General features: G+C 36.2%; 2 protein-coding genes and 1 pseudogene across 6 annotated transcripts; 1 reads left to right on the plus strand and 2 right to left on the minus strand.

Annotated features, from left to right (window-relative positions):
* Window positions 1-25: 25 nt before the first annotated feature.
* LOC8262091 (bifunctional epoxide hydrolase 2) lies at window positions 26-2,309 on the plus strand. The gene is made up of 5 exons (XM_002517897.4): window positions 26-553; window positions 646-860; window positions 1,095-1,265; window positions 1,443-1,678; window positions 1,847-2,309. Exons 1-5 carry the CDS (start codon window positions 484-486, stop codon window positions 2,100-2,102), a joined length of 948 nt encoding a protein of 315 aa, XP_002517943.1. The 5' UTR covers window positions 26-483; the 3' UTR covers window positions 2,103-2,309.
* Window positions 2,310-4,299: 1,990 nt separating this feature from the next.
* Window positions 4,300-10,276, minus strand: LOC8262090 (annotated as a pseudogene).
* A 957-nt stretch (window positions 10,277-11,233) lies between these two features.
* LOC8262089 (lanC-like protein GCL2) lies at window positions 11,234-14,463 on the minus strand. Of its 5 annotated transcripts, none has more exons than XM_025157120.2 (7): window positions 14,189-14,462; window positions 13,864-14,042; window positions 13,668-13,779; window positions 13,456-13,572; window positions 13,044-13,361; window positions 12,550-12,820; window positions 11,234-11,806 (listed from the first exon to the last, which is right to left on the minus strand). In XM_025157120.2, the coding sequence occupies exons 1-7, from the start codon at window positions 14,354-14,356 to the stop codon at window positions 11,757-11,759; spliced, it is 1,215 nt and encodes a 404-aa protein (XP_025012888.1). In that variant the 5' UTR covers window positions 14,357-14,462; the 3' UTR covers window positions 11,234-11,756. The 5 variants fall into 5 exon arrangements, with proteins under 5 accessions (XP_025012888.1, XP_015574009.1, XP_015574008.1 ...); XM_015718523.3 differs by lacking the exon at window positions 11,234-11,806 and adding an exon at window positions 11,830-11,933; XM_015718522.3 differs by lacking the exon at window positions 11,234-11,806 and adding an exon at window positions 11,841-12,002 and having other exon boundaries at window positions 14,189-14,463.
* Between the last annotated feature and the right edge of the window lie 109 nt (window positions 14,464-14,572).

The raw sequence follows: 14,572 nt of genomic DNA on the forward strand, positions 1-14,572 counted from the left end.
GGGATGGAAGATTGGGATGTCGGGGGTTTTCACATGCTATTTCCATGATTGAACATCAGACCAACCTTTTATGGCAGAATATATTCTTAAATTTGGACCACTAAATGAAATGGAAAAGATTAGGCTACTTTGAAGTTGATAAATTCAAGATTTTTATCAAACTATGTTTTAAAAGCATACTCAAGTTAGGTAGGAGATGGATGAAAACACTAGCTCACCTACCAATACTATCTTGGTGTGAGTTAGCAAATATAGGAGATACTGATATTTTTGGAGCAAGCCAGCACTATCTCAAATTGTAACCATGAGAAAAGTACTTCTCCAAGAAAAAGAGAAACAGACTCACTATGTATGTGACATAAAAGTATTTTCTGAGTCATTGCCACCTACTTTTGTCTTCAATTGCAACTACTATTTTAACAGTCTTCTGAAATAATTCCTCCATGCCCTGTTATCAAGTCCTTCCATTTGCCTCACTTAGCCATGGAACAGATCAAGCACGTCCATGTAGAAGTAAGAGGACTAAAACTACATGTTGCAGAGATTGGCACTGGTATTTATCTCCTTTCATCTCTTTGCTTCATTTGATTGTTCATGTTTATCCAATTTTTAACTAAAAATGAGTGTTCTTTTTTTTATTTGAAGGTACTAAGGTGGTTTTGTTCCTACATGGATTCCCAGAAATCTGGTACACATGGAGGTACCAAATGATTGCTGTTGCAAATTCTGGCTATAGAGCTATAGCAATTGATTTTAGAGGCTATGGACTCTCTGATCAGCCACCTAAGCCAGAGAAGGGGACCTTTTCGGATCTTGTTGATGATATTATTGCCCTTCTTGACATTCTTGGAATCAGTAAGGTCTGTGAGCATTCCACCATATGCCTTCTTTTGTAAATACTACCTTGAAAAGAATTAATTCAAAACAACCACATAAATATTGTTCTGTGGACACTGTTCCCCTTTGTCATCAGTTGCTCAAGAATTCTAGTTTATTGAATCCATTATTTGCAAAGGCCAATGATAAGTCTAACTAAACTAGAGAATGTAGCCTTTTGCAATTGGCCAAATAATAGTTGGGACTTCTTATACCAGGTTTTTTTAATTGCCAAAGATTTTGGAGTTCTAGCATTAAGCCTAGTAGCTGTCTTACATCCCAAGAGGGTGTATGGCTTTGCAACATTGGGTATTCCTTTCTTGTTGCCTGGCCCTAATGCAAACCGAAGCAATCTCATGCCAAAAGGTTTCTACATAACAAGGTGGCAGGTATGTTATGCTGACATTTTCTTGTGTCATCTGTGTTTTTATCAATATCAGAGGCCTGTTAGGCCCTGAGGCTGAGAGACAAAACAGAGATAAGGTTGTTTCCTTCACATAAACTTAAAAGTCCATTCTGCATTGGTCGTGTAATTTTAGTAATGCCTGTAATTGTAACTAATCCAGGAGCCAGGGAGAGCTGAAGCAGATTTTAGCAGGCTGGATGTGAAGACAGTGATAAAGAACATCTATATTCTCTTCTCGAAAGCTAAGGTACCAATTGCTAGAGATGACCAAGAAATCATGGACTTGGTTGAGCCTTCTACTCCTCTACCACCATGGTTCTCTGAAGAAGATCTTGCAGTGTATGCATCTTTATATGAGAAATCAGGGTTTTGTTTTCCATTACGTGTACCTTACAGGTACTTGCTCCAAGTATGATTCTGGGTATATTAAGTTTCTTGATAAGATTATTGAGGGTGCTCTCTTGTCCAATCTCAGTCAGTACTTATTACCTAATATGATTCTCCTCTTTCGTTGAGAAATTCAACTGCAAACTCAAACTTGAATTCTTTGATACTTGTCTGAAGGTGTGCAAAAATAGATTGTGGGATAAAAGATCCAGAAGTGACATGTCCAGCACTGTTGATCATGGGTGAGAAGGACTATGTGCTAAAGTTTGCAGGCATGGAGGATTACATAAGCGGACAACTGAAACATTTTGTGCCTGATTTAGAGATCATCTACGTGGAAGAAGGGTGCCATTTCATTCATGAACAACTTCCGGAGAAAGTGAATGAGCTCCTTATCAACTTCCTTAACAAACATATGCCATCTCCGATGTAATAAAAATTTGTGCATACATAAACACTGCTATTACAGATTTATTCTAACTGGTATTAGATTAGTCCAATTATATGGACTGATACAAGTTTCGAATATAGTTTCATTAGATCTGTCTAATGACATGGACTATTACAGGTTTCTAAGTATGGTTGGACACCCAAACAGCTGGGTCACTATCAATGAAATGATTAAATGGTTTTCTGTCCAGGTTTGACAAATGTGTCGTGACAAGGGGAACAGCGTGTGCTTCATCAGTGGAAGCTAAATATGCCATGAAAATTCTCGTATATTTTATGCCATGGCATGTAATTCTGTGTGATCATCACCTGTTAGTCCCCATAAGTTTAACGCCATTTGCAGTGTATTCTTGCGACTTTCTCGGAACGTGGCCATCGGAAAGAATTTTCATATTATTTCCAACGTGGGAACCCTTCAAGGACCTGGTACAAAATTTAGTTTCATAGTGCGCACTTATTGCTTTGATTAGTTTTCTTTGGCTGAATCAGGTTTTGCACCAAAGTTCTTCATAACTTGAAAAACCTTGTCGGATGAAAATGACATTGAGACAACAGCAACACGAGGCAAATTTCTTGACTTGCTAGTAAAGTCTCATCCTAATCTTCGTCTGGGATCAACCCTGTCATCGCTAAATTCTCCATTTTTCTTAAGGATTGTGAGGCACAAGGGATTAAAGGCCGTTGTAGATACTGCCCACCACCTGTTGGTAACGTAAGAAAAACATTAGAAATTATTCTTTATTAAAGCTACTTAGAACTTTGTACGAGGAATTTTTCTAATGCTTACACATTTAAGTTTATCCACTGTCCCTGAATTTAGTCCCTTGTCTTAATAATATTCCTAGACTTCAATCGTCCTTATACATCCACATGACTAAACCACACAAGAGAAGCTGATGCGGCTGCCAATACTAAATATAAAAACAAAGAAAGGCTTAATGGAAAATAATATCATAAAATTTCACTGTGTTTTCAATTCTATATCATGAACTTCATATTTTTAATCAATTAAACTACATAAACTTTTAAATTTCTTTCAATCTCATCATGTAACTAGCTGATTTGAATTACTTTTACTCTTCCAAATTCATTAAAACCACATGATTCTATATCATGAAAAATGAAAAGGAACATTACAACGTAGTATTATGCAATTTATATGGTAAATTACCTGGGTGCAAACTGTGAAATCTGCAATTTAACCATTATGACCTTTATACTACAAATGAATTGTTAACAGCAAAATATTCAACAAAATTACTAACATATTTGGTAGTGATTAGGTAGGAGTAAGTGCTTGATAGGGCTTTGGCGATCGTGAATGGTGAATGTTTGATAGGTTTGGGCAAAGATATTAAGAAAAAGGCCTACATTGTAGTCCTATAACACTTGTGAGGTAACACTAATAACTTTGTAATGCTTAGCATATTGGAATGGAGTAATCAACTTGCATGCACCTTTTTTCAATGGACCCTTTGCTGATGATATGACTGAAAATTTTCTTTTATAAAATTTTGTAGGAAGACAGAAAACAGATTGATGAATGGGTTTTCATTTCTTTTTGCTCTTTGGCATGAGTTATTTAAGGAGCAGGTGAGCCCATGTCAGCACAAGAGGTGCTCCTTAACTACCACTAAGAGCCAACGTTAGCACAAAATGTGATCCTTAACTACCACTAAAAATGTGGTCCTTAACTGCCACTATGTCATGAATATGACATTAGAACAGCAAGTGAAGGAGTGAAATATCAATTTAAAGGGCATGGAATTGTTTTATATTTTGAAGTGCCATTGTAACGTATAATTTATACAATATTTTTAGATTTATCTCGCCGATGATCTATCTAGCCAATTAATATATTTTCAAATTTCTTTTATTATCAGCTCTTTCTCTCTCTTTTTGTTCTTATCTTGATTCTCTTTTCCCTCATTTTCCTTCTCTTTCTCACCAAACACTTTATTTCTTCTATTTCTCTCTCAAGTCATGCCTGTTAAGTTAGGTACATTTCAGCACAAATGTGCTCTTCACTACCAGTTAGATAACTAGCGAAGCAGGCCGATTTCTTGAGAATAATAATCGATGCTCCATATGCTCCCACAAGTTGCCAGTTGCCATTAAATCCATCATGCAGGTGCATGCGAGGAACATATAGAAAAGATTATGAAAATGAAAGAATTTTCTTAAAGGAAAACATAATTCGCATTTACTCTGCGTGCAGGACGCATATATTCTTTAACTGTAGGCATGGACTGCCTAAAAAATTTACACCATCAATATAGAAAATTTAATAATAGCTGTATAACATGCACACAAATTCTGGTGACTTAGTTGCCTGCCTACACTATATCCTCAATGTCCTAATGTATGGCACAGTTCAGAAACTGATTAACCCGAGTTAATTTTCATCGTCGTACAAAACTTGCTGCATCGGAACTGTAGTTCATTTAGCTTTGTCATTTAACAACTCAGAAGCTGGTGTTTGACCTGTCTGTGTACTCTGCTACAAGTTTTGCAAATGCCGATGATTTGTTTGCTAATAATTTTCCAGGAGAGTCATGTTCCTCGACAAGTCCTGCATCATTATTATTATAAGTGATCAAGAACATTGCACGTCCGCAAGTTGTGGAATATTATAATATAGAAATGTTCTCACCATCACTCAGAAGCAGAACCATGTCACTATCAAGAATTGAAGTTATTCGATGTGCTATGGTTATTACTGTACAGTCGGAGAAATGTTGCCTGATTATTTGTTGAATTGAGTTATCAGTTGCTGTATCAACCGATGCAGTAGCTTCATCAAGGACTAAAACCTTACTCTTCTCAAGTAGTACACTTCCAAGACAGACTAGCTGCCTTTGACCCATACTCCAATTCTCTCCATTCTCACTAATTGCGGTACAGAATAATCACTCACAATTTAGAGTATATGCCATCAAGTTTAAAGATTTGCAAACATTAATTAGTGTATAACAGTAAGAAAACAAACCTATGGAGTCCAACTTTTTATCCTTCTTCCTTACTTCATCTCCAAGTTGGCACTTATCAAGAGCCAGTAAGTCCATTAAAAACGTTTCAAATTAAATGGAAAAAATCTTTATCTAATGGATATAATAGACATAACCTACCTCCCAAATTTCCTCCTCCGAGTATGATCCGAGGCGGTCCAGGTTACTCCGTATTGTCCCATCAAACATGGTAGGATCCTGAGGAATAATGCTTAGTCTTGACCGCAAATTGTGCAAACCAATCGATGAAATATTGACGCCATCAACCACAATCTGGCCAGCCGCAGGTTCAACAATTTGGAAAAGAGCTTGTATGAGGGTTGATTTACGACTGCCTGTTCTCCCTACAATACCACTTTTCTTCCCTCCTGGAAGGGTGCATGTGAGACCCCGCAACACAAGTGGCGAGGGGCATATCGAATCTACATGTCATTGCGGTAAAAAAAAAAAGTGTTATAAAATAATCAGACCTGCCAATTAAAGAAAGTAAGCATAAGCATAAATACCTGCAGATTAGCAATATCAATTTCTCCATGTGATGGCGACTGGCCGATTTCCATGCACTACAAGAGCGGGCTCACTAGGAATAGAAATGTATTGAAGTATTCTCTCAATGATATCATTTCGTACTCCAGACTGCAAATGTTCCATATCACCCTAGCTTGTAACATATTTAGGCTGAGCCCATATGTCACAGCTAAACCAGCAACGGCTTTAAGGAACAGAAAAAGCAAAAAGAAATAGGTGAGGTTCAGGCTCACTAATTGGTTGTCAGGGGTAGGATAAATGAAAAGATATACAAGGAAAGAAATACTAACCAAGATCAGTTCCCTTTGGGAAAGAGATTAAAATAAACAAATATAAGGCAAATGTAATGGAATAAAACATATCCAAGCGGAAGCCAAGCCATTGAATTGCACCAGCACTGTGAAACTTGGGCCGAGAATATGCATCCGTCAGCTTCATATTTAATTCTCGAAATCTTGATTGTTGACTAAAACTCCTAATAGTTGTTGATCCTGAAATTGTTTCAGCTAAGTGTTGGATAACTGGAGCTTTGCATACTCCAATCAACCGTGAAAGTTCTCTTGCAGAAGGAATGTAATATTTCTGCGTTTTTTTTTAGAAAGAAAGGTAGAAGAAGAAAAGAGAAACTCTGAGAACCCCTACAGGTTATGAGATTTTCTCAAGATTTCTTTGAAGTCCAAAAGAGATGGTGTGAAAACTTAATAATTAATGATGTATTACCTAGTACCAGATGCATGCAGAAATTAATGGAAGAAAAACGACAACTACTTGCCATGCTACTGGAGACATTACTGCAACTGTACCCAGAAGATTGACCATTGAGAAGGCAACTGTCCAAACTTGATATGGAATTTGCAAATCAACCGAAATTTCTTCTGTAGAGCACTGTTAGATCATAGAAAGATCCATTATAAATGCCATGGAGAATTTGCAATCTAAGACTTAACAAAAATCAGGAAACAAATTTAAAAATTTAAGACTGACCTGCATTGCAAATACTTATAGCCCTGTTGAAGAGAATAGACATGGAATTTTACTTGCTCTATTAAGGATACGCCTGCTCGGGGTTCTATCAAAGAAGGACATAGGGGCATGGAAAATGCACTGATGCATTTTATTGAAAAGTAGAGTTGCTGTTTTGAGACTTGCTGTTTCGAGAATTGTGGACCTAACCAAAATGCAAAAAGAGCAAAGCCAAGTAGACAATTATCAGTGTGTATTCACTAACAGGAGGTTTCGCATCCTTCGAGATGGAAGTTGCCCACGTTATCCAATAGTTGCTGATGACTTGGAGGACCTGAAAGAGGATATGTAACAGCAAAATGAAAGGCACCAGAGCTCCTCCATATGCCGTTGTGAGATATTTCCAGTAGACTGAAAACTCTACTTTACCTTTTTCTCTCTCTTCTGCTTAAACAAGTTGTCCTCTTGACTCGGCTATCTCATCAGGTTTACATTTTTTCTGAATCCTTGTTTTTCTCTTTTTTTCGGGGTAAACCCGTCGGTATTGCTGAACCCATCGTGCTCCTTGCTGACACTTTCATTTCCAAAAGCTGACCCTTCTTAATTGAAATCAATACCCAGATAAAGCTGCATTATGTGCAAGTACAAATTCCATGAAATCAGTCCCAGAATTAAGAATGTCTTTATACTTCCCAACCTGTGTTATCCTTCCATCTTTCATGACCTAAACACAGGTACAAGTTGAATGAAAGATTTCAATAGTTGAGATGATAATTAGAAAGAAGTGAAGAAAATAAAATCAATCACTCACCAATATTAGATTAGCAGCAGGCAAGAACTCGACTTGATCAGTGACATAAACAACAGTTTTTGAACTCAAAAGACCAAGTAAAACTTCCTGTCTTTCAATGACCAAACAAATAAGAATATTTCACTATGCATGAAACAGCAGAAAAAGAAAATGTAATACAGCACCAGAGCACAAAGTGCAATTTTTTCAATAGTTTTAAATTAAACAAACCAGACAACTGGAATATTAAATGAACGAGAGTGGGATCGCAGAAGCAACTCATACTAAATAAATGAGATCCAGTATGTGCATCAACAGCACTAAAGGGATCATCAAAAAGATAGATATAAGCATCTTGGTAGAGTGCTCGTGCAATTTCAATTCTTTGTTTCTGTCCACCGCTCAAATTTATTCCCCTCTCACCTATAACAGTCTGATCGCCAAATGACAATATTTCAAGGTCCTTCTTCAAGGAACATGCCTCCAATATGCTCTCATACCTTTTTCTCTCTATCTCCTTCCCAAACAATATGTTCTCTTCAATCGTGCCATTCTGTATCCAAGGTGATTGAGCAACATAGTCCTTTGTCCAACCCAACTTAACTGACCCTGAGATTTTGGATACCTCCCCTAAAATGTAGGAAAGTAAGCTTGACTTGCCACAACCAACAGTGCCACATACCGCAACCCTCATACCTTGGAAGACTTTCAAGTTTATATCTTTTAATGTTGTTACGACCAGACAAGTCCCAGGAGAAATTTCCATCTGCTATCTCAATTGCTGTGTTAGAACCATCCCTTGGAAGCTCCTCTACAGCATCGCTAGGCAAGTAATCAAGACGCAGAAAAGATGCTATTCTATAAAGGGAAACCTTGGTCTGAACAATGGTAGAAATTGGGTGAGGAAGATGAATAATTGGCTCTTGAAGCATTTTGAAAGTTGCAAGTGCAGTTAAGATCTTTCCCAACTCAAGTGGGATTCCCATAAGCATACATGTAGCAAAAGTGGCCAGAGACACAAAAGAAGGAGCAGACCAGAAGACAAAACTGACAAGTGCCGTAGCATAAACATATTTCTTCAACCATCCTGCCTCCGTCTTCCGGAGCTCCACAATCTTAGACAAAACTTTCATTTCCCAAGCCTGAAACTTGAGAATTCTCATATTCCTCAAAATCTCAGTCGTTGCTTTCATTCGTTTATCTTTTGCTTTCATCAAGTTTTCCTCTAATTTCTCCTCTAATTTTCCTAAGGGGTAGCTCATCAACATGACAATAAAAGTTGCAAGAAGAGTGGCAAGAGATGCAAGCCCTAGATGTTTATACAATATGAACAATGCCAAACTTACTTGGACAATGACCAGCCATGGATCGTACAAGTACTGGAAAAAGGCACCAATTCGCTCTGCATCAACCGTGACAAAATTGATGATTTCTCCACTAGTGTGGCCCTGCTCTGCCTGGCATGAATGAGTCAAACCTTTGTTATAGATCATTGCCACAATTACTGAACGGATCCTCATTGCAACCTGCTGCAACTTAAAGGACCAGTGTCTCTGTGAAAGCCTCTCTATAAGCTTTGCAGTTAGAAAAGCGGAAGCTAAAAAATTACCCTGATTTTTGAACTCTTTATGGCCATTGAGACATTGAACAAACAAATCTATGAGGAAAGGACCAACATAAGAAGCTAATGTCTACGACAAGGCAAGAAAACCTGTCCATAGAATTTCTTTCCAAGCTGATAAGAATAATGTCTTGACGAGGTTAAATGCGGAGACTCTAGTAGCAGCACTGCTACCCGACTCAAATTTGTTTCTAAAAACTGAAAATGCTGCAACTACAATATCCTGATGAAGAAGCTGAGGAAAATCCTCGAGGTCTAAAGTTTTATTATTGCCAGCAGCAATTAGAGAACCCATCCAAGAAAACGTAAGAATACTGATGAGACCAGCATTGGAGTAAGGAGTCACAGAATCACCACCTCTAAACTCAGTTGAATTACCATTCTCATTCAGAAGAGGTTCTTCCAGTAGTTTATCTGCACTCTTCGTTTTCAGGAAAACGAGATAACAAAGAAACAAGCCAGCGGACAAAGAGAGCGAGTCTGACAATAAAGTTAACTGAACTTGCGATTACGGCACGTGTTTTCTATAAAGAAGAATGTCCACAAAAAGGCAATAACAAGGAATTTAGAAAAAAAGTCCATACCAAACTCTCAATAGAAATAGGAACTCTGATTCAGAAAAATTAGAAACTTGGATATGCCGATAAACAGAAAGTGCACCCCAAGAGAGTGTTCTAAGCGCTAAATCCAAAAGGGTAACAAGTTCATCACCAGAACAACCATTTTTGCACCCATAGGAGTAACTCAATAAACAACAGACAAGATTAAGAACCGAAATGCACAAACAACAGAAGAACGCAGCCTTCTGTTTGTAACACAATAAGTCCCTCTTGACGTTCTTGTTAAACCTGGTCTCTTGATCACTAACACGTCTCACCCCAAATTTTCCAGAGACAAATGACATTAATAACGCAAGTAATAGAACCAGGTGCAATGATCCGGAAAACCCACGTAGAAACATGGGTTTAAGAAGAAAATAAGAACCTAGAAAAGGTGATGATGAGTTCGAAAGAATAGGAGGCATACTGTGCGTCAATGGAGAAGCAACTTCCATTCTTCTTTTTTTTTTTTTTTTTTTTGAGTTTTGCTACCGCCATACAACACAATAATATGAATTAAACCTAAATTTTCATGAAATAATGGTTTTTTAAATATAATAATTATGTAGAATAATTAGCTTTGTTTGTGTTTAATTTGTTTCCTAAAATTAGAATTCCTCGTTGAAAATGAACCAAGAAAAAAAAGAAGGAAAAAGTCAAATCAAATGTCTTAATTGAAGAATTAATTTCCAATTTTATTTTTGTGAAATAATTCAGTAATATTTTGTAGACATAGGAAGCTAAACATCCTCAAGCACTAATATGTAAGAGTTTAATGGAGTTCAGTTGAGCCAAAACATTATCAAATACGATATCAACTTGAATTTAATGTTCGAAACTTACTATTGGGAGTCTCAATTAATTCAATGACTTAAAACTTTTTTATTAAATTCTTAAATTTGTATTTAAATATGCTAGATTGAACTCAAATTATACATATATTTAATATAATATATTAAATAATAAAAGCTTGAAAAATATAATAAATAAATAGCAAAAAGATTAACTAAGCTTGTGAGTTTCTTGAATCTAAATAATTCCACTTACTTATTTTAACAACTCTCTTTTTCTGTTTTTTTAGTTTTTCTTTTAATAGGAAACTAGTGGTAATACTCAAGCTTTCTATAAATAATATTTTATGGTGAAATATTAAATTTATAAATATGTAATTTAAATCAATTATATAAAAATTAACAATATATTTTTATAATTTTTCTGATATATTTTTTAACTAAATAAGTATTTTAATTGAAATCAATTAATAAATTTATCAAATATTTTATGATTTAAGTCTAAAGTAAATATTATTGTTTCTAAATTATATTACTGATATGATTCTTATTATAATTGTCCATATCCTTATACTAATTATCTTTTAAAATTATAACTTATAATACGAGAAACTAATTAAATTTATAAGAACTTGAAATCTTTTTATTTATCTTAATTTTAGAGGGTTCTTCTTCTAGAACTAATAGATAAATTTATTGAGTATTTTGTAATCTAAAATAGATAAAAAATTTTAAATAAATATTACTACTTCTATAGAATTTAAGACTTATATTATTAGTATTATATTTATTATGATTATCTATATTTCGGAGATTGTCATAAAAATTAAAAGTATTTTATACTATCGTCAATTTGAACTTTTGACGGACTAACCATCTTTTTACAACCTAATTTACTTGCCATATCAATACATTATTAAAATACAAATCCTTTGTATTTACAGAGAAAACAGCAACTGAGTTTAGTTTTTACTAACACAGTTTCGTGAGCTATTTTCCTCGTAAGTTCCAAAAGTAGAAAAAGAAAAACTGTAATTAGAAAGCAATTAAAACCAACAGAAATCATGGGGTTTCCAGCGTTGATCTAGCGGTTTCAAGAGTGAAAGTATATTTTATACAGCCCGGTTCTTTAATGACTTGAATATCTCTATTTTTCTTGTGGCATTGAGTGGGTCTTTCTCTATTGTTTTACTGGTTGCGCTAATGCAGCCGTGAGGCGAGAGGTTTAAGAAGTTATGGTGGTGGAAGAACAGTCCATTGCCGCGAACACTAGACGGCGAACATTATAGTCGAAAGAACACTGGAATCGAGTAAACGGACGGCTGGCTGATGCAAGATTAGTCGAGTTCCAGTGCCTGGCGGTTGCAGCTCCCGAAAGTGTTTCCTACTGCATCAAAGTGTCAGTGGCTTCCATTTCAGAACATGAAATGTCTCTCATGAAGTATTTACAGCTATCCATTATCTTGTTGCATCTCCGGACTTGGATTATATGAATTCCCCTTCTATGGTTAAGACTACTAGCACGAGCGGGTCGAATATGAAAATGAAAATACTTGAGATTAACTTGATGTAAATCCTGAATCCTAAACACCAAGTTAGCAAGCTCAGTTGAATACTTCAATTAAATGACCGAATCGGTTCAAGTATTATTAACCTAATTTAGTTATATTTCAACTTTGAGCTCAATATTCAAAGTTTGAATTTGAGATTTTGATAGACGATTGAATCAGATTTGCAAATTTCAAGCATTTTGTAGATCAGGTATAACCTTAAAAAAATGAAACGAATCAAACTTTGATTGAGTTGGTACGGGCAATAAATCAAGTAGAAGGCTGTTAGCCAGAGATGAAATGCTTAGTTCACCTTAAAAAACAGTGATAATTCTACCTATCATCCCACACTATACATAGAATCTGTGCCCAAGTGCAAGCAACATATAAGCATATCTCACACTACGACAATAACATGAGAACCACTCTCACATATGCAGCTCAAACTGCAGCAATAGCAATATTAACATTCAACTCCAACTAAAGTATATCCAAAATTCATACATATAGTTTTAGAGTTCATAAGCAGGGAATCTAGCTTTGGAGGGGTCAATCATATCTAGAAAAAGATAGGCCATACCTCCAATTCCTTCAAACAGTGAGTAGGGGCTATCACCTCCATGCATCTCTCCTGCTGATATAAGTTTGTGTGCTCTATCAAGTAGAAAACTGGCAAATGCTTTGGCTCTGTATAAAAATTCAATGCTGCCTGTCATTCGATACAAAGCGAGGAATACATATGTGTTCCCACTGATTCCATGGCAAATACCAACTCGCTTGAGTAGCCCGCGGTTCCAAACTATCTCTGCTGCATCTACTGCAGCTTGCAGAAATTCTTTATCTCCAAACACCTGAAGATTAAACACAACATTTGGGAGGGAAACCTTCAGCAAAACAGTTTTGGGAAAGGGACAAAGAACCTTGTGTTTCTACTTTTATATACTTGCTTGTTAATTAGCTTGAATGTTCTCCGAATTGAAGAGCGAGTTTGAAGCAATTTAAAGAATGAATCACTCATAAAATTGCGGTATATAACTGAATGAAACAATCAAGAAATTTCCCATAATCACAAACCTGAACAGCCTTGACAAGTGTCAGGGCAATCCCAGGAGCTCCATGACACCAATGCACAAGAACATCCCTCTTCCAATCTTCTTCACTAGCAGGATAGTTTCCACTGGGAAATCGATTGTTGATCATATATTTAAGAGTGCCCTTGACATCCTCAACTTCATCAAGTTTCAGCTCTGCATCCATCAGAACATGCATAATGCCTGCCAATCCATGAGCAGCACCCCAGTACCTTTCCCCATACCATTCATACATCAACGGGCATCCCCCTTTCTTGGCCAGTGCCCTTCCATTCTTGATAATCTCAACTGTGACTGCACGCTTTGTGAAGATTACTCAAAACATTATATAGCAGTTTTAACAAAACAAAACAAAAAGAAAAAGAAGTAAAAGAAGTTGCAATGGTTAATCTTACAATAGTTGTATGAGGGATAGTGCCTTCGCCAATATGTTTGTTTATGAACAAACAAGCCCACAAGTAGCCACTCCTTCCGTACAGTAATTCATCAGGATGATTTTTTGACAACTTAACCTATTTCGTTATTTACCCATAAAATTCTATCAAATAATTAGGACAATGCTTAACCAAATAATGCTGCAAAACATAGAGCAAGAAAGGTTAAAAACCTCTCCAAACTGGTTGAGATAGTAATTTTGCAAATCTTGATCATTGGCATACTTTGCTGCTACAGCCCCAAGAGCACAAACACCAGCTCTCCCACATAAAAATGTCACATCCCTATGTAATGAAATTAGAAAGCCTATCACCGCCTCATTAAGTAAATAGCATAACATACCTAAACAAAGAAAAAAGAGAAGGTACCTAGAAGCAGGAGAAGCAGAGTCACAGGCCTTAACAATCTGTAAACAAAGGAAGAGATCATTTTTATTGTTGGTAACTTGGTAGCTTTTAAAAATCAAGAAAGCACTGCCAAGCGTGCCACTGTAAAGAGTGAAGTCTTGCACACTCTGCCCACTCAATCCCCATGTTTCCATCACTATCTGAGAACACCCAAAAAAGAAAAACAGAAAAAAAAAAAAAAAAACTGGTGAATGTTACTGAAAACCTCATACTACAACACCAAACCTAGAAAAAAAAGAAGAAGAAGATTGATATATCATATACAAAAAGGGTAAATAGTAAATACAGTTTCTTTAAGATCCAAGCCAGCTCTTTGAAACCGTTGGGAAAGAGAAGGGTAAGGCATGGATAAAAGCTTCATTAGAGAATCCCCAGTACTACTGTCCTCAGTTGCTGCTGCTGCTGCTTCTGTTACAAAATCTGGCATTATATTAGGAAAGAATCGATCGGCCATCTTTATTTTTCTTGAAGCTCCTTAATCTCAACTTTAATGGATAAAGATTATAAAGAAAGAAGCTTTTTGATTTCTTAAGAATTTTGCTTTACGGTTGCACAAAGCCGAGCTAAGTTGTAGTGCTTACACGTTGATTAAGCAATCTAAGGACGTGTCAGGATTTTCTGCAAATAACAGTAAACGACAGAATCCTACCGAACGACACTCTTTGGTAGA

This window comes from Ricinus communis, chromosome 7, assembly GCF_019578655.1.
Source record: "Ricinus communis isolate WT05 ecotype wild-type chromosome 7, ASM1957865v1, whole genome shotgun sequence".
Taxonomy (NCBI): domain Eukaryota; kingdom Viridiplantae; phylum Streptophyta; class Magnoliopsida; order Malpighiales; family Euphorbiaceae; genus Ricinus; species Ricinus communis.